This window comes from Sinohyriopsis cumingii, chromosome 13, assembly GCF_028554795.1.
Source record: "Sinohyriopsis cumingii isolate HCF-2022 chromosome 13, ASM2855479v2, whole genome shotgun sequence".
Taxonomy (NCBI): Eukaryota; Metazoa; Mollusca; class Bivalvia; order Unionida; family Unionidae; genus Sinohyriopsis; species Sinohyriopsis cumingii.
The window spans coordinates 73,198,246-73,223,002 of record NC_142973.1 but is presented as its reverse complement, the minus strand read 5'-3'; the positions used below and the strand labels follow the sequence as shown (position 1 = coordinate 73,223,002).

The 24,757-nt window shown below is 33.3% G+C and overlaps 1 protein-coding gene across 2 annotated transcripts; it reads left to right on the top strand.

The window, feature by feature from the left end:
* Positions 1 to 372: 372 nt before the first annotated feature.
* LOC149785828 (T-box transcription factor TBX20-like) lies at positions 373 to 17,801 on the top strand. 2 transcript variants are annotated; one of them, XM_089979779.1, is made up of 7 exons: positions 373 to 732; positions 5,866 to 6,070; positions 12,430 to 12,703; positions 13,129 to 13,290; positions 13,790 to 13,866; positions 14,187 to 14,260; positions 16,458 to 17,801. In XM_089979779.1, exons 1-7 carry the CDS (start codon positions 585 to 587, stop codon positions 16,727 to 16,729), a joined length of 1,212 nt encoding a protein of 403 aa, XP_089835905.1. In that variant the 5' UTR covers positions 373 to 584; the 3' UTR covers positions 16,730 to 17,801. The 2 variants fall into 2 exon arrangements, with proteins under 2 accessions (XP_089835905.1, XP_089835903.1); XM_089979777.1 differs by having other exon boundaries at positions 14,145 to 14,260.
* The last annotated feature ends 6,956 nt before the right edge of the window (positions 17,802 to 24,757 follow it).

Genomic DNA, 24,757 nt, shown 5'->3' with positions numbered 1-24,757 from the left:
AATTTAATCATTGTTTGTTTCATTTATTATAAAGAAATAGTTTATTTCGAGCCAGACTTGTCGCAAAATGCCTTATCATAGCTTTGGCATTTTAAGTTATCTAACCTCTGACCTTAAGCAAACAGTTCGCCAAATGTCGACTTCTAATGAGGCTGAATGAAGCAAACGGTGATGACAAGAATAGCTTCCGGAATCAGCCAATCACAGAGCGCGAGAATAATGACGGGTTGAACTCTCCGCCTTTAGGATATTGTGTTACAATAGCCTTTGCCCCTACAGCCAATAGGATCATTCTGTCTGCATAATGTCTCAGTTTATTCACTTTGCGGTCTAACCAAAAGTTAAACTCAATGAATAAATGGCCCACAAAGGCTCGTTCACTCTCTAGGATAATATTGCAGTGCAACAAATGAGATTTAAGTTGACAGATAACCAGTACCAGTTACACACTAGAAAGTGAGACCTATAATGCAAGAGTACAACTGGAGTGTAATATTTTTGAGTGTTATATAAAAGTTTTTATATTCAATTCTTATGTGAACTTTGTAACCCGAATCAACAACAGTGCATTCTAAATTTCAAGGATGGATCTTAATGAATCCGATAACAACAGAAACAGCCCTGTGAACATAAAACTTTCTTCTCGAGCCTCTGCCTTTTCCATTGCGGCTTTGATCGGCGAGAGAACAGCTCCAAGTCGACCGGATAGCGCTTCTTCGATCTGTCAAACCAGTAAGTACATATCTATTCATAATATTTTCCATGTTTAGTATTTTTAGGAAGGTGTTAGGCATATACAAATTAAGACAGACCCACCCTCTATATGTTTTCTACCATAACTTTTCCCGTATTTTCTTTGACCTATATATTCATTCGTTCATTTTTTCATATTTATTATACATTATTTACACTCGCAATGTGATTGTTTAGTACAACGGAAAGGAACGTACAAATAACGTTAGAACTTGTTACCTATTCTTTTTACACGTAATTATCTCTTTAGATAAAAATATGTGTTCATATCAAAGTAAATACGTTCATTTGTTGTAGAAGCAAGTCCAAACTGAACACTGATATTTAATAAAATTAACATAACCAAATGAAAACATCATCAAGAAACCAATGTTATCCTGGGTTCATTATTCTCTCTATTTTTGTGGCTTTCAGGTGTTCTCATAAATATTTACGGATTTGTTTGCGTTTTCATGTCTGACTGAAGGCTTCATGTTGAAGCAGCTTCTTGAACACAAAGCCTGATATTTCCAAAGTCAAACTTTAAATGAGAAATTAACTGATACATCTAAATATGTGGTCTAAGAATAAAAGCGTAGTCTCTTTTATAAAAACCAATTGAACTACCGTAATAAAATGAAATTTGCATGTATTACCCACAGGGAGATTACTATTGTAACAATATTCATGAAGATTATTATTGTAACAATACGCACGAAGATTATTATTGTAATAATACGCATGAAGATTATTATTGTAGTAATACTCAGAAGATTAGTATTGTAACAATACGCATGACGATTATTATTGTAACAATACACACGAAGAATATTATTGTAACAATACGCATGAAGATTATTATTGTAACAATACGCACGAAGATTATTATTGTAATAATACGCACGAAGAATATTATTGTAACAATACGCATGAAGATTATTACTGTACAATACGCATGAAGATTAGTATTGTAACAATACGCATGACGATTATTATTGTAACAATACGCATGAAGATTATTATTGTAACAATACGCATGAAGATTATTATTGTAACAATACGCATGAAGATTATTATTGTAACAATACGCATGAAGATTAGTATTGTAACAATACGCATGAAGATTAGTATTGTAACAATACGCATGACGATTATTATTGTAACAATTCTACTGCTTCATGTAAAAGTATTATCTTGATGAAATCATGCGTCATCAAAACCTAGATAGCTTTGGAAGGATGTTGTTTGAAATTTGATAGTACACCGTCAGACATATATCTGTATGATTATCTCGACAGATTACAGTATATTAAAGAAGATTCTGGATTGATTATGATTAGTAATTCACAATAACACATTGTAGTAGTAGTCATTTCTTCGTCGTAATCGTCGTCATTGTTACCATTGTCGCTGTAGTAATACCAGTACTAGTAGTGGTAGTAGTAGCATTAGTATCAGTAGTAGTGTATGGTTTTGCTTGCTATAACAATATTGTACACAATATAGACAACAGTATAATCATTGCTACGAAGCTTGTACAGATTCTACTGGCAAAGTTTTTACCGTCCTTGTCAACAGTCATTATTAATCACTTGGAAATCTTTAGAATACATTATTAAACGGGATGCATGGACACAGAATAGGAAGTTCGTTTTTATTTGTTAAATGTATTTAATGAGATTTATGAGTTTCACACCTACTTCGTTGTTTTATTAAATATTACATTCATTTAAAAGGTAGTGTAGAATTTTTAAGACTATTACTTGACTATAAGCTCTCGTTTTCCGTTATTGACTACGGTACTTTTATGGGAAGATAATAAACTAGGATAAAAACGTACTAATTTAAAATGACTATTACCTCTATGTTTCCATTATTTATTACGGTACTTTTATGGAAAGAAATACACTAGGTCATAAATGTTTTGCACAGTTCAAAGGCTAATATTTACTAAATATCGGAACGATGATCAAACATAATGGTTGATACATAAAGGAATATATTATACAAGACCTAGGTATTCTTGATACAAAGATTTGCAACTGAAAATCGGTTGGCATTACAATTTAGAAAAAGAAAATCAAGTTAGATTATTTATAAAATACCAAACAAGAAACAACTTATGTTTTATTCTATGACTGGAATATAGCAAAACAGTTTTGTGAGTCACAGTTTACATTTGTGTAGATTAAAACTCATAAAAAGAAGATCAAGTATCTGAAAATTAATTCGGTCTCGACACGTGTTAGATTTCGCTTAATCTCATGTTATTAATTTCACTACATGTATTCTTTTGGTAAAGTATATTGTTTTGTAGATCACATTATAATAGATGCAAAATTTATATCCGAGTTGATTATTTTTATTTTTAAAACAAACAAAACTGACAGAGGACCGTTTGGTGAACAGACATATAATGAAAACTTAAAAAATGAAAACGTTTCATATGGTTATTTAGAGAAATTGATTTAAAAATATAAATTTTGGATATGTTTTTAAATTTTACATCATTAACATGTCAGTTAAATATGCAAGATATAAAACTCCATGAATTCCTATGACAGGTAGGATTGTAGGAGTAATTTTTTTTATTTTTAAAAAGTCCTTGCATTGAATGACAAATAGACAAAAAAAGCGTTGCTTTATCATCAACTAGTCTCATGTTCTTTTCTCAATAGTAGGTTCTATATGGCAATCATTTCACTGAGACTATGTACTCTTGATTCAAATGTTTCAAAATAATGTTCAAATATATTCTCTTTTATTGCGTTCACTTGTGTTGCAATATTCACTCTAGAGGGTTACAACTCCTCTGATTTGGAAATAATTAACTTTCCAAATTGGCGTACAATTTAAACATTTGCATCACCACAATGCCATTAAGAAGTAAACAAGAACAAAAGTCAAGCCGAAGGCATATCATAGAATAACATTTGCACAATGGTGATTATCCAATTGTATAGTTATTCAAATATATAAAACGACGTAATTGTCAAAACAGACGCGTGAATAACAATATTAATGTATGCTAAAAATAGAAACATTAAACATGAGAAAAGAAAGATTAAGGGTCATGTAGAAAGAAATAAAACAGTGATTGTGTGTGTGTGTGTGTGTGTGTGTGTGTGTGAGACAGAGAGAGAGAGAGAGAAACAGACAGACAGACATATAGACAGACAGACAAATAGACAGACATACATACAGACGGACAGAGGTATGATTATAGATATACAATAAACAGTTTCTACTTTGCACGAGGGGAATTTTGTATCTATTTTTTAAACAGCTATTCTTTTATTAAAGAAACTTCATTTTGGAACTTTTTTCATAAGAATAATTTGTGTTGAATTATTTATGTTTCACTTATAGAAATGAACACAATTCACATTTCAGTTTATTTATTTATATGGCCAAAACAAAATTATATTTAGGACATCTAAAAATACTGAAAACATTAAGATAATGATAGTAATAATCACAATACTAATTACTTTGCTGCGGTAGCCTATTATCTTTATTATTATTATTATTATTAGTAGTAGTAGTAGTAGTAGTAGTAGTAGTAGTATTGTTTATATTATCATTATTACTATTATTATTATTATTATTATTGATAAAAATTAAATATATGTCTATTTCGAATTAGTAATGTTCTGCTGTTTGATATCAATATATGCTTTTTTTACAATAGGTATTCGCATAGAAATTAAGAAAGATTAACTGCTTGTATTTAGATTATTATATGCTTTATATAATAACATAATAATTAAAGTTAAATGAGGAAATTACACAAAAAGCCAGTTAATCAAGTTTTAAATTAAATTATATGGATTGATTTTGTTTTGTATCAATATCCACAAGGAGACCCTTTCATAATTTTGTAACAACTGTTTGAAATATTCATTGTTTATAACTACTCAAGTTGAAACCTTTTTATTCCGAAGGTTTTCACTTAAAATATGATATGAGGACAGGTGTATTATGTACTATACGAGGACAGGTGTATTATGTATGATATGTGGACAGGTGTATTATGTATGATATGAGGACAAGTGAATTATGATTCTGAGGACACGTCTATTATGAATATGAGGAAACATGTATTATGCATGATACGAAGACACATGCATTATTGTTTTTTTTTTCAATTCCGATTTATACTCATGGGTTTACTTAACATTCTTAAAATGTATACTTTGTCCGCGTTTCATGGATGAAGCTCTGTCATATGGATAGTATATAATTACTCGTTGTAAGTGCAAAATGACGTCTCACTTTAAGATGGCTTAATGTAAGAATTATTCACGTTGAGATAGTGTAATAACCAACTAGAAAGAACGCTATATTTTAATATTATAACATTCAATAGTTTTTATTGTGTCTTTCCATTTTTTGTATTTTTTAAACTTCGCTCTTTATTTTTCTGTCTGCGTTATATCGATTTTTTCTTTGTCTCTTTGTTTCGTTTCCTTTCTTTCTATCGTTCAACTCATTTCTTCCTTCTGTGTTCTCTCGTTTTATTTTCCTTTCAATCTAACGATTATTACTGTTTTGTAAACAGTACTTACCTATGTTTGAGTGTTGCCTCATGTATTTTATTTATATATTAATTAATTCGGTTTTACACACTCAGGCATTTGGGTATTTATAAATTTATATAGTCAAATAATTTTTGTATCTGTAGTTATTTTATTATTTATTTTTTACGCGTGTACTGCTGAAGTATTCCTTTATATCATCAAACATTTCAGGTATAGCATAAACAACTAAGTTCTTTGATTCCATTTAAAAGAAAACTGATTTAAGATTTACATGAAAGGTAATATTTGTTCTGTTTATATATGCATAATTCTCCATAAAATCAAAGTCATCGATGTGAGAATATAACTGTTAGTACCTCTTTAATTAACGGACTCACACATTAACAATGAAAAAGTACAAAATTACTTTGAACAATATGGTTATCATAATAATGATATTACTACAAACAGCACGAGCAAGAACAACAAGAGTAACAGCAACAACACCTACTACTACTGCTAATGATAATAATAATAATAATAATAATAATAATAATAATAATAATAATAATAATAATAATAATAATAATGATAAACATCTCTTCTTTGACAGGTTCGGATTCGGATTCGGAGAACGTAACAGAAGATCTAGTGCCTTCAGTTTCACATGGTGCCTTCCGTTCAATGAAATCAACAGCTGATTTGGCGTTACCTTGTTCTAAAGAGCTTACTGCCGTGAAATGTCGTCTCGAAACTAAAGAATTATGGTCAAAATTTAATGAACTTGGAACAGAAATGATTATTACAAAATCTGGAAGGTAAGAATGTTGATTTATTCTTTATCATATTATGAAATTAGGCATAACCTAACTCTCGAGCACAACTGACCAGCTTATGGTGACGTCATCTATGTATGCTTACTTCAGATATCGCGTGGCATCATGGAGATTTACCCCACTATGGCATGTTTGAGTTCATAACTTGAGCAAAAGATTCCTTAATTCACTGCGCGGCATGTCTCTTGCTTTTTTTTCTTCATCAGTTGTTATATATTTTTGTATGTAAATAATGGTTTCTTTATTCCAATTTATATGACTAGTGTTTGACTAGCTGTAAAACAATACTGTTTTGTTAAAGAGGGTGAGTTTAATTTGCTCTAATGTCTTCGACTTCTCTTCCAATGCTCTGTTCTTGTTTTACAACAAATTTCCTGCTTTTTTTGTAAAAGAACTTGCTTGACACAGTTGGAGGTACGCTCGTTTTCAATCATCCACAGATAAATTAAATTCACGTAATAAAAAAACTACATAGTCGTTATTAGGTTACTAGGTGATCACACACACACACACACACACACACACACACACACACACATATATATATATATATATATATATATATATATATATATATATATATATATATATATATATATATATATATATATATATATATATATATATATATATATATATATATATATATATATATATATAACCTCCAAATCCTCATATTATGTTCGCCATTTATTCCTCGAAATTAAGACCTTGAATGAAAACAGTTTATGTAACTAACAACAAATTATACAAAATAAAGTATTGCAGAGTTTAGTATCCAAAAATAAAACTGCACTGTGTGACTGACACAGAAGTAAGGCAACCAAAGCCAAGTTGTCAATGTTGAGGTTGGAGTCTTTTGTGGTACTTTAATGCTAATGCGGTGTCCGTCAGTGATCTTGTTGAAGTGATTTACAACTTTCTGCCATCAACCTTGCTCCGCAAGGGCGAAAGGGGAAGACGTTCTGACGCCGCGATGTTGGGACCAAACTCTTCTCATCTCCTTCCCACAAAGAATTCTGGTATCAATTAATCAATATAATCAAGCAAATCAAACAGGAAATTAGTCCTTTGAGTTCCAAGTAATATTTTTTGTCGTCTCTGTTTGAAGGTATACCTTGCTGAAATCATACTATCATCATTTCCACGACAAAACAATGTATATTACATTTCCAGCCAAAGTTGCAGCTTGAATATAATGTCATCGATAAATCTAGCGACCACCTGCATTTTATACCCAGTTCAAGGTTACCACTATGTAACTATTCGTTTCCATTTGGAACTTTTAACTAATGCCTCTTTTCTTTGGCTCTCGAAGGGTTATCATTCTCCATGTTTGAAGGTTCCTTAACTTTATTTATCCTGAAAATAATCATGAAATCGCCATCTCATAAGTACGTCTTTAACAGGTCATTGCAACAATAGTGTCAAGCTCCGATATAACAAAACAGATCGCGTGGCCTAATGGTAAATTAACCTTTGTAGTGTTCATTTTAATGTTAACTCACTGTTACGTACGCTTCGACGCACACTATTACTGCTACAACAAATTTGTAATACTACACCAAAGTACCGTTTGGACAAAACGCAACACAAATACGTTGCGAAATCTTTCTTTCATTATTTTCTTTCTTGTTCTTCAAACAGCTAATGTACGGTACCAGTGAGACTATATTCTCTCTAAAGCCAGTCGTCAAACGTCTACTGAATAAATTACAATGAAATTCATAAACTAGTCCTTCAAAATCATAAATCAATGGCAGCATGAAGCAAACATTATATCCAAAAACAGGAAGAAAACACCAAGAAAAAATGTAATTGGGGAATCAAAACTACTGACGAAAAACATTATATCGTCATTGTCTTTTCTACTTCGGTTAAAAAGTCGCTAGCTACGCCTTTCACACACACACACACACACACACACACACACACACACACACACACACACGCACGCACACACACTGAGACATGTATTAGAAGAAGTGTAAATGGTAAACTTGGTTCTTATTATTGATTATTTAAACGATGTTAAGTGTTTGCTACACGTTTTAAAAGATTTTCAAAGAAGAGTAACCTATTGGATAATTGCATGTTTGAAATGGTTACAACAAGCTAGCTAGATCTTGTTTCACTTGAAAGAACTACAGAAAACGTCATTAAATTCGACACTGCATCAGCACAGCAGATAAGAACACCAATATTACAAACTTAGAAAAGTGACGAACAAAACTATTAATGCATGGCCCAAAGCAAAACGGAAGAAAAAAATATGAATGTCTTGGATATAATAAACAAATGAACAAACTATAAAGATATCTGCTATAACAACCCGAATAAAGTTCTTTTTAAATAAATACGAGATTGAGAGATTATTTCGAGGATTGTTTATACTCACGACTAAACAGTTGGACACCACATACTCCAAGGAAATACGATATGAATTTCGAATAACGTATTGAAAATGCTGTCATCAATAATGATTAATTTATATCATGTGATATGATTTTCGTGCGTGACTGAAGTTTACATTTGCAATAAACAATAGTTAATGTCATCAGTTAATATAAAATTTGATTAAAGTTATCAGCAACAAGAAAACAGTATCCAATATTCGGCCGACAAAGCAAAGGAATAGAAATAACTATTGAATTGTTTCATTCATCACCTCTATCACGTAAAAAAATCTAATACAGTATTCAGTATAAAGTATCTTGGTATCATATTAGATTTATAGTAGCTGAAAGATTGTCAATTGATGGAAGGACCATCCCGTTATCACTTGCATGTAGCAACAATGCTTTAGCAGGTACACTGAAAGAATCTTCGACCTGAGACCTCAAGACAAAAGGCAATCAAAGATTGGTCACGTCAGCAGATTCAGTGATTTATAAGATCGATTAGGTCTTTCTAGATGAATACCATGAAGTTTTGGTGGGAACGATGCGCAATTCAGTTTATGAGTCATATATGACAGTTCTATATATTCTTTGATATCTCGATTATGGTCATATACGTGTTTTTATATACAGGTGCACAGTGTACATATTTGATATCAAGCGGGACGATCGGTAAACTCGTTACTGTGTTGTTCTTCAAAGTCTTTCAAGTCAGTTACTAGTATTATTAGCCGTGTCATCACAAAATAGATAACTAAATGACAGAATTAAGAGGCTTTAAAAATCACACAATGCCAATGATCAGATACAATTATGAGACCGATTCATCATATAAGCAGGGAAGTGTTATCAGATACGAAATCTGTTACAGTACCGTGTACTCCTCAATGTGACTAGTTTCACGGCTTTTGATAAATACAAGGCCCGCATTGAACTGGATAACTTTGAGGAACTTAGGCAACCCTGACCAGACCTGCAACGGCTGATTCATAGGGATGCTCCTTATATTTTAATTAATATTTATTAATGTAGAACAATTTTTACCCTAAACGTTTCTTTGACACAAGTTGGGGCTTGACACGGAGTTGAAACAAATTAGTTGGGACGTCACAAGAAGTTGAAACAAACTCGTTGGGGCTTCATAAGGTGTTGAAATGAAATATATAGGGCTTCGAAAGGAGTTGAAATAAATTAGTTGGGGCTGTACACGGAGTTGAAATGAACTAGTTGGGGCTTCACAAGAAGTTGAAACAAACTCGTTGGCGCTTCATAAGGTGTTGAAATGAAATATATAGGGCTTCGAAAGGAGTTGAAATAAATTAGTTGGGGCTTCACACGGAGTTGAAATGAACTAGTTGGGGCTTCACAAGAAGTTGAAACAAACTCGTTGGCGCTTCATAAGTAAGGTATTGAAATCAAATATCTAGGGCTGTACACAGAGTTGAAATAAATTAGTTGGGGCTGTACGCGGAGTTGAAATGAACTAGCTGGGGCTTTAAAAGGAGTTGAAATAAATTAGTTGGGGCTGTACACGGATTTGAAATTAACTAGTTGGGGTTTCATACGGAGCTGCTGATCTGAAACCTGACAGAAAGAAGAAGAATATGAAGAATAAAATTTTAAATGAAGCGTTTCGGTCGCTGTGTGTGTGTGTGTGTGTGTGTGTGTGTGTGTGTGTGTGTGTGTGTGTAAGTATGTGTGTGAGTGTGATTTGGATTTTTAACGTAGCTTTAACAGTTTTTCAGTCATATTGTTACGATGTCTTCAGTGTGTTAGATTTTAGTTATGTCTAGCACTGGGGCATCATGCCGCAGACATAGCATCATGTCCCACCCAGTCACATCGTCATGACACCAGGCCAACCAGTCCTAATACTAACCTCTCAATGCTGAGCGCCAGGCAAGGCAGCTGCTAGTATCATTTTTTTTAAATAAGTCTCTGGTATGACTAGGCCGGGATTAGAACCCGCGACCTCCCGCATTCGAGGCGGACGCTCTAACCACTTAGGCCACCAGAGCGGTCTTCGACTGATTTAAACAAAAATTGAACCTAAAGATATAACTTCTACTTGATATTTTGTTGTTTATTTTTTAATTCAAACAATTCATTTTTAGGTACAATATACAAGTACAATTCTCCACAAACCGCAGTGCTATTGGCCATTGTTCATCATCATTATTTTCTTGCGCAAAGTTGCGTTATTCGAGAGATCTGGCTTATAAACATTTAGTCGGTAGCACAGTCAGCTCAGCATTTTGTCTCAGATTTTTCCTTCCAAGTCTACATGCAGAATATTGGATTCCACAGGATTGAGAGAACTTATGTACTTTTATTCTTATACGTGGTTTGACGAGGCTTTATGTGTAGCATGAATGACTTTTACAATAGTTCCTCCACGTGAACAATGTTTGCTCTGTTCGTAAGTCTTTTTCAGTTATTACAGTATCAGGGTTAGATTTGTCGCATATCCACGTGAGCCTCTTACCGATTTCAATTATCAACAATAAACCAATTGTTTACATTGCTAAAGCACGCAACAGCATGCAACACGTATATATATATATATATATATATATATATATATATATATATATATATATATATATATATATATATATATATATATATATATATATATATATATATATATATATATATATATATATATATATATATATATATCGCCCTATCATAGTGGCGTTAAAACACGATGTATAGCGGTGTGCGAGGTGAAATAAGTCCGATAATAATTGTTATTACTTCACATTGATATGACCATGCCGGTTCTGTTAGGCGTATCGAGCCAGAAACTTGAGTGAAATTTACACTGATTCTAATGTAGCGGAAATTGACCTTTAACCCATTCCGTGTTCAAGGTGCTGACAGGTGCACTTCTCTGACGCGTCTGCATAAAATAGTTTGTTTATGTCTAGGGTTTTAAACAGTTTAACCTACCATACAGAGTTCCAACCGAGTACATAGTACTGGCTAGGTTTTACCCTTGCTATGAAACAGAAGTTAAATCTCACAGACAGTATGGATGTTATTCATTGTACAATGCATTTAGTTTTCGGTTTTTCTTCTCATTATGACGTCGTAGTGGCTCAAACAGCTCATCTATCGCGTATCTCCGCTATTTAGTCAACATGTAGACGCAATAAATGCTTTTACCCCATCTTCATCTACGGCCTTTATTCGCCAATTACCCATCTTGACTAAATAATAAAATGTTGTACGTTTTAACGCCATTTTTCAGCACAAGATAGGCTATATATGGCGGCCAGTATTAATGGTGGAGGAAGAACCCAGGAAATCCCCGGAAAGAACCACCTACCCTCGAGAAGCCACTGGCAAGCTTTCTCACATACCCACATTGGCCGAATCCGAGACTCGAACCTACGTAGACAGAGGTGAGATGGCAGTGATCCGTAACGGAGAGCGCTTTAGACCACTCGGCCACTCGGGGCCCCAATAATAAAATGTATTTGAAAATCGCAACGAACGTGAAACAAATAATAAAATGTATTTGTTTCACGTTTGTTGCGATTTTCTAAAGTTTCAGCTCATGCGAAAGTTAAGTAAATTGTGTAGGTCACATGGGCTACAATTTTTATCGGTATACCTGTACCGATGGCCAAGGTCTAGAGGTACCCTACCTAAACGGACGATACATTGAACAGCACACACCCAAGTATTATGGTCTGCATTCAAATTCCGCTTCTGATTCGACGGCTTCTCACATTTCAGCAGAACAAACTTTTTTATGAGATACAATTTATTTTTCAATTTATTTTTCTTCGTTTTTGTGTGTTTGTTTTTTCTTCTCGTGTTTTGTGCGTTCATGTGGAACAAAAACCTACTGGAATTGTTGCATCAAGCTACTCTTTGATCAACTGCCTGAGTATCGAACATATCATCCTATTTCTAATTTTGTTCTTGCAGGAGGATGTTCCCCACCCTACGTGTGTCATTCTCTGGCCTTGACCTGACTTCTAAATATGTGGTCCTAATGGATATAGTTCCCCTAGATAAGAAGCGCTACCGGTATGCCTACCACCGGTCATGCTGGCTGGTGGCAGGAAAGGCGGATCCTCCTCCAAAACACAGACTTTACATGCATCCGGATGGTGCTTTCACAGGAGAACAACTCCAGAAACAGACTGTTTCTTTTGAGAAGCTGAAACTTACCAACAATGTCATGGACAAAGGCGGACATGTAAGGGAAATGTCTTCTGAATAGGCAAACGACGAAATGAGAATGCAGATTTATAAAATTATATAATGTCATTCCGTATGAATTCCAGAAAGTTAATTTTATATTTTGTCTCAGTCCAGATACATTATTGTCTTGTGTCTTATACCTCATAAAATGATTGAAGTACATAATCCAAATTCAATGTAAGACAAGGCTCCGAAGTTTGTACATGCTTTAGAGGCATGTGTTTTTGAATTTCACTGACATTTGATACAGTATCAGGTTTAACAAATATGGTTCTAAATTTCTAAACAAAAGTTAATGTCACTATACTGCTGTTTTACGATTTCATTTTTATTAGTTTTAAAATATTAGTCGTATTTTTAAATAGATTAATTCGATATAATTATAAAAATACCATATATATGTACATTTTATATTTCCAGATCATTTTGAATTCCATGCACAAATACCAGCCCAGGGTTCATATTGTCAAAGTTTCAGAGGAGACGAGACTTCCTGTTACGTCTCTGGAAGGGGAAGAATACAAAACATTTGCATTTACAGAATGCATTTTCATCGCAGTCACCGCCTACCAAAATCAACTGGTAAATTTGAACTCTCTAATAACCGACGTTAAAACAATCGACATCAAAAAAAAAATTTTTTTTTAGATGATATCAAGTCTGTCAGAATTAAGTTGAGAATATCTTAGCGACAAAGTAACATATCAGAGCATAAATAAAGAAGCTAAATTCTTGTCAGGTTAAAAAAATCAGACTTGGCATTTGCAATTTGTATTCGCACGAGATATTACACTTGGAGAGATATCGCATTTCTATAATTAATATGTTTTGTTAAACATTCACTTATAAAATATATAAAATTACAGGCAGGAGGCATGCCATTTCTATTCAAGAGTTTGTAACATTCAGTTTTATCATGTTACGTTAATCTGAAAGTATAGTATAGTTTTGTTTTTGCTTGTTTAAGTTTGAATCGAAATTGAATTAACCTGAGTCAGATTTTTATAAACTTTTGTGTATAGAAAACCACCATTAATGCTTAAAGTGGGCGGATATCTAATCAATTTGCTTTCCTTCTCAGATAACGAAGTTGAAGATTGATAGCAATCCATTCGCCAAGGGTTTCAGAGATTCTAGTCGACTTTCAGACTTTGAAAGGCAAGTATTTTAATATCTCCTTATACAAAATAAGAATTGAATGAAGTTTTGTATTCTTAAAAGTTTCTATTGACAAAGAAAATATGCTCAAAATCTTCCATTCTTTACTTGGGGCGTATTAGTTTTTATTATAAATAGTTAAAATACAGGTGAAACAAACAGAGAGTTGCATAGTATTGCAAATTACGTGAATCAAGAATACTACAGCGTAAACATTTCATGGAAAATGCGATAGTAAGTTGTCCAATATACGTAAATTTGAATATTACTTTTTTCAGAGAGACAATGGAAGGTTTGATTCAGAAACATTCCTATTCCAGATCGCCACTTCGCACGTTCTCTGAACCCGATTACGAAGAAGCCTTAAAACAAAGAGAGGAACATATTGCTAGAGGTAATTATTATTGAAGGAGTAGAGGACTACACAGCTAAACAATTATCTGACTTTTATCAGCAGCCTTGAAACAAAAGAGTTTTTTTATACAGAATATGTCAGAGTCGAAACATGAAAAACATAAAAAAAACTTATTAAATAATAATAATAATAATAATAATAATAATAATAATAATAATAATAATAAAGTAATATATTGGTTAAAAACTTTTCGAACTTAAACACTGCTGCATCTTCATATTAAAGCGAGGGTTGCTGCAGTTAAATATCACTTTATACTGTGTTGATTCCTTGTCCTAATGTGCGAAATGAAGGGTGAGAAACTCATTTTTGGTATGCATGTTCTTCTGTATAGAATTATATATCGTACTATATTACACATCAAAAGTAATTCCACAATATATGAGATACAGAAGGATATTAACATTAGTCCTGGGCAAAATAGCTATATTGAATAGCTTAGTGCGACAGGAACAAAGATTGTGGTGCCGGTTTAATAGTGCAAAATTTTCGTAATATGATATGTTGTCCATTACCCAAGTGTCTATCATCATAAAGAATCATAATGGAGACCTATAAACGCACATGTATTTTTTTCCGATGAATCTGATTGACTCTAACATTTTACATCGTCATATCCCAAACTGTATTGGTAAACCAGCACCACTTCTTGAGCCTGGAGAACATCTAGCAAAGTTCTGTTTCCGGTTTCCGGTTGACTGGTTCTCGGGTGTGCAGGGTACGCTAATATTTGATTTAAGGTGGTGCGGTAACAGAGAAGTCAAGTGTTGGACACGCGCTATGGTACATATCATCAATACACCTTTCATGAGTCAGTTTTTTTCCTATTGTGTTTCTACCATCAAACTCACATCACGAATAATGCTAGCCGTTGTCTGTTAAAAACAAATGGATGGTAACTGGTGTCAGTGCGGGATGTTTTGATCATATTCCCCGCAAATCGGGGTAATTTTACATCAATACGCTATTATCGTGTCGCCACAGTGATAAATGTTGGAAAGAGGATATAACAATTTAAAAGACACTTAAATGGAGATGTATGGGCATTGTGTATCTAGGTAGTCATTCCGAGTCCACATGCTTGAACTTTGTTTCTTGTACCGGAGATAAATTGTTATCAGGGTTGCATTTCCGGGAGGGAGAAAATACATTATTTGTCAGTCCCACAGAAGTGACACCAAGAGAAACAACTAGTAATTACTATCTGACCTGACGTCTCCGAATTTAATGATGGAGTCGACATTTGCATTCCACGAAAATATATTTATTGGAATATTTTATTTATTGATTTTATCTATCTATCTATCTATCTATCTATCTATCTATCTATCTATCTATCTATCTATCTATCTAGATAGATAGATAGATAGATGGATAGACAGACAGATATATAGATTACTTGATACGATTTCGGCTGATAGATACATTATTCTTTATGGATATGGTCCATATGCATGGTCCTCAGATTTGTATGAACTTCAGCTTTCTTCGACCCAGTGGTTTCCTATACACCACATTACTGTATCTATGTCCGTGAGTAACTAACTTTGCTACTGAGTAAGGACTAAACCACCGATGGAACCTCGAATACGTAATCATTGCATTATGTTACAGCCATGTTTCTCAACGATCTGCTGCATTTACCGTAACCATGCATTGACCCTAAGATTAACAAACGGCACTGTTTCTCCTCAAAACCAAAATTACCAATCGCCATTTAAAACCATGCGGCTATTGCTAAACTTAATTACGCGGAAGAAGTGTCCATTAAAATAAAATCCATAAGTCTTTATCAGATTCTGTCTCCAATATATTTCAAATCATTCAGCCGCAATACGCTAAATTATATTCTGAGAAGAAAAAGAGTCATATTCTTTTTGTTTGTTTTCAGTAGCCATTTCGCAACAAGTGTGATTTCTGACTGTTCTTATTCAATATTAATGCCTGTGGCGGACTTTTCGTATTATTTCATGTTACCTTAGCTGACAAGTTCCCTGCTATTTTACTGATGACGTCAGTCTCCACATTGAGAGAAAAGGTAACTGTAGCTACCTCCATCTCCACGTAACTTGAGCTCAGTCCAACCGTATCTTTAGATATTCTGGTTTAAGTCGTATTCAGTTATTAATTGTTGAAAAACAGTTCTTAAATAACCGTAACTCCATTTAATTTCCAGCTGTCCATGACGGTCATAACGTGTCTTCGCCTTGGCGGCCAATTCCAACCACCTTGCCTGTTCCCGTGTCTGGAGACCTGCCTTTGTTTTCTTTATACGGTTCTATGGTTACCCATCCACTATACAGCAGTGCAAATCACGAACTTTTACTTCGGAACCAAATTTACAAGGGAGCTTTACATCCAAGTGTGATATCTGGACTATATCAAAAGGCCATGCTTCGCCATCACCCTTATTTACCAGTGGAAAAATTACGTGATGCTAGATCTTAGCACTTTTTCCCGTGTATACTACACTGAATAACAAACATTTTATTGTGATTTTATTTCCCATCTCATCTATAAATCTGAAGAATTTCCATCAAGCACACTTCATGTCTCCCAGAGTGTTTACTTTCTTGGAGCATTGTTGCAGTTATCGGGAGCCTGGAACCATAAATTTCCTACTAGTACGGGTCGTTTCACCGCAGTGATCGAGGGATTTCTTGTCCTGTGTTTTCACTTAGTAATTGTCATCACTTCAAAGACAAACTGCATTTATTTGTCTGGAACATACTTATTTCCTATTCGACTGAAGAACATTTGAGAGGGGGGGGGGGCGCCAGATAATTATTTGTATTTTGATGATGTGCCCATGGAAACGCATCAATGTTATTTGTCTTTTAGAAGATGAACTAAAAGTATGAAATATTTCAGTAAACAAGGTACGATCTAGACAGTTTTCTTTTCCTCTACCCAGAGTTACATCCCTTTGTTTATTCGCGTTCTGATCATGTCACTTGTAGCTTACATATATTGCTAATTTGACTTTATTTAGAATCTATTTGGTCCTTTTTTTAAAGATCTTATTTTCTAGGTTAATACTGGTCAAACTGGTATGCAGTTTAATTTTTTTCTCTTTATTTTTAAATATTTAAAAAAAAATTATCCTTAATTTTAGATATTTTTATTGTTTTTTCCTTACTGCCCCAGAGGTTAGCTCCTTTATTGAAGACTTCTGGAACCAAACGAAGCATCGCACATGATTACATTGTACAACAACTATCTGTACTTTTTATTATATTGTAGATTACTGTATGGTGCTAATTTCATGACGTATGTAAAGATGCTAGGTTGAAATATAAAGAAACAAATTGTTCTTTGTATAAATGTTGAGTGTAAAGTTGCATATGTGTTGAAAATATTATGTTTTATTTCGACAAACATTAAACTAAGTGTGTTTGAAGCTCTTGTGCAGTAACATGATGACAAACAAACATGTTCTGGTGCTGGTTGTTTTATTGTTCACTCTAAAATTCACGTTGGTTCTTATTGTTTTGTATCAATAAAGAGATTCATTACAAAAGCGAGTAAAATCTTTTTATTTTATGCCCATAATTTAACAGTTAAAGGTAAAAATTTTCCAGAAGTTGATTTGAAGCCTTTTGAATCATTTGTGTATTTGATAAGATTTTTTTTATATTACATACCATTTAATCTTATGTGCACGATACGGCGTTGGACGTAGCTGTTCAACCCTTATTACCATATCACCAATCCAGATTCGAACTACTTAGGTGCCTTCTTTGACGTCCTCGCGTAGATAGTTGTAGACGCATTGAATCGAACGTTTATAAATCCAAGTTCATTTCTAATTTCATTATTACAATAAAGCTAATAGTATTTTAAAAAAAAGCGTAAAATGATGGTATATAATAAATCAAAACGGCATTCGTAATTTATGCTGAGTCAGGGGAATAAATTCTCATGACATATGAATACGTGTCGACCACACGGATTCGATGTATCCCTACAACATATCAAACTCGTTCTTTCCGCCGACTCAGAACAAAACACACAGGCAGTTTTGTATATAGATTTACAGATGTCAAGAATGATGCCACACAACGAGTCTCGTAATGGTTGCGTTATAATTAGACGCACTGTACAGTGTGAGTTGAGAGTTGAATGATGGATGTAATCGAGTGAATCAATAACAACAAACACACTTTGATGTCTTTAAACTATCAAACTCGAATCGATATCCCTAGATCATTCTATATTATTTACTGTAACTTTTATATGAATTCAATGTTTTCAATGATATCTCATCAGTTAATATACGTTGAGGACATACCATTAAATTTTTTTTATTTATCATGTCAAACACTCTATGATAAAAGTTAACATTGTTGCACCCACGCTTGCATACATACATAGATACATACGGATAGGGGCACACATATAATATCTAATCACAAATGATTCTCTGATAATTCTGGTATAAATTCTTTCTCCACTTCTCGTTGTTATCCAACGTTCCATGTCTTCAGATGGCACCATGTTGACTTAACCGTCTATTAGCTCATCCGCTTTTTCTACTTGAAGCAAGCTATTGATGCATCAACCATGAATCATATATCTAAAATGCAAACATTCACTGTCTGTTTTAGTAATTTGTCCACCTGACTTTTTACCATAATGTATGGCAGTATATCGATTCATTTACCTGCCAAGGAGAAGTACTTTTCATATTTCTTACCACTGTGTATAGCAATATATTAATTCATTTACCAGCAAAGGAGAATTACAGTTCATACTTCTTACCGTTAGGTATATCAGTATGTCGATTCATTTACCTGCGAAGGAGAATTACTTTTCATACTAGCAAAGGATAATTACTTTTCATACTTTTTACGCTATGAGTGGCAGCATATCAATTAATTTACCAGCAAAGAAGAATTACTTTTCATACGATACTCATTTCAAGTGAAATTTGTCATCAATTTATATCTCATACTTTATGTTTCATACATTCGCGATCACACATCATCATAACGTTCCCTGCGGTCAACTCAAATGAGGTGACTTCATGACCGAATCATTTTCACAATTCTGTTTCCAAGCATATATTCACTATAAAGAACTTTCTTTTACTGGACTAGTATAAATAATCCCATCGAGGGTTCAAAATGGTTTTAAAGTGCTTCTATTTTAAATAGCTTTATAAGTTCAGCCACATTTTCTCTCTATGTCGTCTTTGCACGCTGCAACACTCCATTGAAGTATTTAAGACACAGCATTGTGTAGAAAAGCCACGATTCTTTTTATTGTAATTGCATCTACACATCTAAATCACTAGATCCATTTCATAGCTGTGTTACTATTCAGGTTACCAGAACATGAAGAGTGTAATATGTCTCTATGTGACACAGATGTCCTCATAATGTAATTTCATATGCATCAATGTGGGGATCATACTCGTGTCTCTTGTATCAAGGGTAATTGAAGTCCCAGCCCGAATGACAAGGATTTCAATACACCGAGTAACTCGTCGAATGTAATACTTAAATAATAAAAAATAGTCGCTATTCTTACCCAAAATGATAATCAGCCTTGTTTCATTTATAAATATCGAAGCACCATTTTAAAAACAGATTGCTGAATTTGTTGAAACTGTCAGAGAGATTTGCCAAGTATAAAAAACAGGTGATACAATTTCGACATTTGATAGGGTTTCAAGATTGCTATTTTACAATATGGTGCAAGAATCCTTTCAAGGAACGGACTTCGCGCATTTTCAATTTCTTACAATTTGGGGTCAGAATGAATACTAGAAATCTGACTGAAGTTAGTCTAGAAAGTAACAACCAAAACTATAAAGGGTCCCCATTTCTATTTAGGGTTACACGCCCCGCATAAGTGAAGTCTTCTGTTTTTCATACCCTGGAACCAAATAACTTTCGTTTTGACTAAATTAATGTAATCCTGGAGACTTGAACACAGAACCTTAGTACAAAGAGGGTCTTATTTGTATAGTTCAAATCAATATCTAAATCATGAAGACTTGAACACAGAACCTAAAGTACACAGAGGGAATAATTGAACTTAGCTAAAATAATGAAAATCCTGTATACTTGAATATAGAACCTTTGTTACACAGCGGAATTTGTACAAAGACTCTTAGGTACACAGAGGGGCATATTTGTATGGTCTAAAACAACAAAACTCCTGGAGACCTGAACACTGAAACCTTAGTACACGGAAGGATTTTATTCGGAGACTATATCACACAGAGGAATGTATTTTCCTAGTCTAAATCAACTTAAATCATGTAAACGTCAACACAGAACACATAATACACAGAGTGATTTGAACATTGAACATTTAGTTCATAGAGGGATTTGAACATAGAACATTTAGTACACAGAGGGATTTGATCATATAACACTTAGTACACAGAGGGATTTGAACAAAGCACATTAGTACACGGAGGGATTTGAACACAGAACATTTAGTACATAGATGGGTTTGAACATAGAACATTTAGTACACAGAGGGATTTGAACACAGAACATTTGGTACATAGCGGGATTTGAACATATAACATTTAGTACACAGAGAGATTTGATCATATAACACTTAGTACACAGAGGGATTTGAACAAAGCACATTTAGTACACGGAGGGATTTTATTCGGGGACTTTATCACACGAGGAATGTATTTTCCTAGTCTAAATCAACATAAATCATGTAAACGTCAACACAGAACACATGATACACAGAGAGATTTGAACATAGAACGTTTAGAACTCAGAGGGATTTGAACATTTAACATTTAGTACACAGTGGGATTGACCATGTAACATTTAGTATACAGAGGGATTTGAACAAAGCAATATTTAGTACACTGAGGGATTTTATTCGGAGACTTTATCACACGGGGAATATATTTTCTTAGTCTAAATCAATATAAATCATGTAATCGTCAACACAGAACACATGATACACAGAGTGATTTGAACATAGAACATTTTTAGTACATAGAGGGATTTGAACATTGAGCATTTAGTACACAGATGGATTTGAATATAGAACATTCTATACACAGAGAGATGTGAACATAGAACATTTAGTACACAGAGGGATTTGAACATAGAACATTTAGTACACAGATGGATTTGAATATAGAACATTCTGTACACAGAGAGATGTGAACATATAACATTTAGTACACAGAGGGATTTGAACATAGAACATTTAGTACACAGAGGGATTTGAACATAGAACATTTAGTACACAGAGGGATGTGAACATAGAACATTTAGTACACAGAGGGATTTGAACATAGAACATTTAGTACACAGAGAGATGTGAACATAGAACATTTAGTACACAGGGATTTGAACATAGAACATTTAGTACACAGAGAGATGTGAACATAGAACATTTAGTACACAGAGGGATTTGAACATAGAACATTTAGTACACAGAGGGATTTGAACTTTAACATTTAGTACACATAGGGATTTATTCAGAGACTCTTCAGAACCATCTATAATAAATCATATATCATACACATGTTGTGAGATAATAATGAATCATATATCATCCACATGTTGTGAAATAAGACATTCCATATCAACCATTTTAAGATCCTATTAAACACGATCGTTATGGCTAATATTCAGAAGTATGTACAGGGAAAGTGGGTCTTGTTTGTTAGAATTTTGTTTTTTTTAACTCATATTTATAAATATCTAAGAGGAAGTGGGTCTTGTTTGTTTGGTTTTTGTTGTTAGCATCTGTGTTCTCCTACCCAGTTTAGAGAAGATATAAAAAATTACAGTTAAAAATTTCAAACAATGCATCCATCTGTTGGGATTTCTACAGCAAGGGTTACATATAGTTCATCATCATCATCATCATCCTCTTTTGTAACTTTAATAGACACATGTATTTGGTCTCAATGTCTTTTTTTCTTTTCTATTTTGTTCTTAATAATATATTAAATACCAACATATACAAGTGCAAAAACTTTATTTTCCGCTACCAAGTATGTACAATGTATTCCATTAATTTTCCTCTACCAAGTATGTACAATTTATTCCATTAATTTTCCTCTACCAAGTATATACAATTTATTCCATTAATTTTCCTCTATCAAGTATGTACAATTTATTCCATTAATTTTCCTCTAACAAGCATGTACAATTATTCCATTAATTTTCCTCTACCAGTATGTACAATTTATTCCATTAATTTTCCTCTATCAAGTATGTACAATTTATTCCATTAATTTTCCTCTACCAAGCATGTACAGTTATTCCATTAATTTTCCTCTACCAAGTTTGTACAATTTATTCCATTAAATGTCGTCAACCAAGTATGTACAATTTATTCCAATTATCTTCCTCTACCAAGTATGTACAATTTATTCCATTAATTTTCCTTTACTAAGCATGTATAATTTAATTCATTAGTTTTCACAAGCAAGCATGCTATCAATGTTACATTAAGGTTTTTCAGACGGTAGAATTTCAAATTATTATTTTTGTTATTGTTGCCAATCGGGAGAGGCAAACCTGCTTAATGAGCAAAAATTTGTACATTATACTGTATTCTGCATTGATAACTGGATAAAATACCTATTTATACAGGTATCATTGTGTCAAAAACTTGACGACTGTTCGTAAAAGGTCGACGCCGCAGTTAAAATATTAATATTTTCATGTCAAACACCAACTGGCCAAGGTGACATGCATGTATCTTGGATGCAGTATAAATGGAAGAATTAAATCATTTAAATTAAATATATAAAAGAAAATATAAAACGAAACATCGCCTTTCTTTGTCCATATTTGTTCCGAAACTGCTGAAAGGCAGGAATTTTCTGGTTTAGGTGCGCAACTTGCAATCAAATGTTTCCGCAAAACGAATGAAGTGTATCATCATAAAAGAAATATATGCTTCAAAATCACATCTTTCAAGAATAAGACTTCCTTTGAAACAAGTCTATCGCTTAAATGAATGATCTGCAGAAAATTTACTCTGGCATAAGATTAGATGTCCCAGCATTTAAAGCAATTACGTCACATATTCCACGAGTGACGTATATTGTCGCTGTTATAATGAGCCCCGAAGTAATCGATAATGTGTGAAATTGCTCAAGGGCGTGGCCTGAAATGATGTTATTGGTTCATTTCATGTGGCCAGTAGCTGCTGTCTCTCCCAGGTAGATATTACAAAATGACAACTAAATAACATGATTTTACATCCAGCAGGAAATATGTAGTTATTTACGCCAAAATTATTATAGTAAAAATTAAATTCATGTTTTTTCTTCTTCTCTAGAAGTATTAATTAAAAAATGTATTCCAGTTATCAAATCTTTTAAATGTTTGATATATAGCTTGCATATATCGTTGAACTAACCCTCTTTGGGAATAGTATTTCAAATAACTACAAAATTATGATGGATATAAAACATATTACTATGATGTTTAAACACAGTGCTAAGTCAAAATGCCCAGCTCAGTTTCTTGTAACTTGAAACATAGTTGTTGAATTACTACATATTTTTCTAAACAAATATATTTTAATGACACATATAACTCGTAAGCAATTAATAACAGTATAAAAGCATTATTGCTTTTTCAGTCAATTATTTGTTCTTTTTAATACAGTTTCAATGCCGTCAGCTGCGAGAAATGCTGTTTCTCACCCGGTTATTCAAAATGGTATGCAGCTTGTAATATCCACGATATTGATACAACGGAAGTTTCATTTGTTATTGCTTTTAAAGTCATTCGTGTAGGATAAAACTACATTCAACTTGTTAAATAAAAACTGTGTAATATAACAATAGCTTCAACTATTAATTACTACAAAAGGCACCATTCGATGTATTCACAGACGTGCTGATGTGGCATCTGTGAATTCTGATATCGATACTATATATGGGAAATAAAATATAAATAAATACCATGTCGCTGGAGTTCCTGATACTTTCGGATAATTATTTAGAAAAATTAAAACTTTTAACAAAGCCTTAAATTTTAATATCCAGCTCTGGTGATTGTCTCATACTATCGAATGCTTAGAGCTTAAATATAGACGTTAAGGTGGATCCTTCACCTAACACTTCTATCTTAATGTAGGTTTACCCATGTCACATAATGTCGTCTCTCTCTGATGACAGTTGTTTCTGAGATCAAACAACACACGTTTTTCTTGCTCCAAGGTTTAGGGGTTCCATAAAAGTAATTCCCAATATCATTTTAACATGTTTAACTATAAGGCACACATTTCCCGCTGTTAAATTTATATTTTTATCAGTTAAGCTACCTTAGGTCGAATAAGTGCAGCATGGTTGATTTATGGAGTTTCAGGCAAAAATCGTACAAAAGTACCGAGGACATCCGAAACTAGTTAAAGGACTTGTTTTAGCACCTCATCGTACTAAATGCCACGAGAATGCCTGAAATAATGTCATTTATATGTAAGGAAAGAAAGACTATCGGGTGTCACAGCAATTAATAA

What these genes read in the sequence shown, in the direction of transcription:
- LOC149785828 (XM_089979777.1), top strand. Translation starts at nt 585, where the DNA reads ATGGATCTTAATGAATCCGATAACAACAGAAACAGCCCTGTGAACATA. An exon ending in ATTATTACAAAATCTGGAAG is followed by an intron (nt 6,071 to 12,429) that starts GTAAGAATGTTG and finishes TTGTTCTTGCAG; the next exon opens with GAGGATGTTCCCCACCCTAC. An exon ending in CGACTTTCAGACTTTGAAAG is followed by an intron (nt 13,867 to 14,144) that starts GCAAGTATTTTA and finishes TACTTTTTTCAG; the next exon opens with AGAGACAATGGAAGGTTTGA.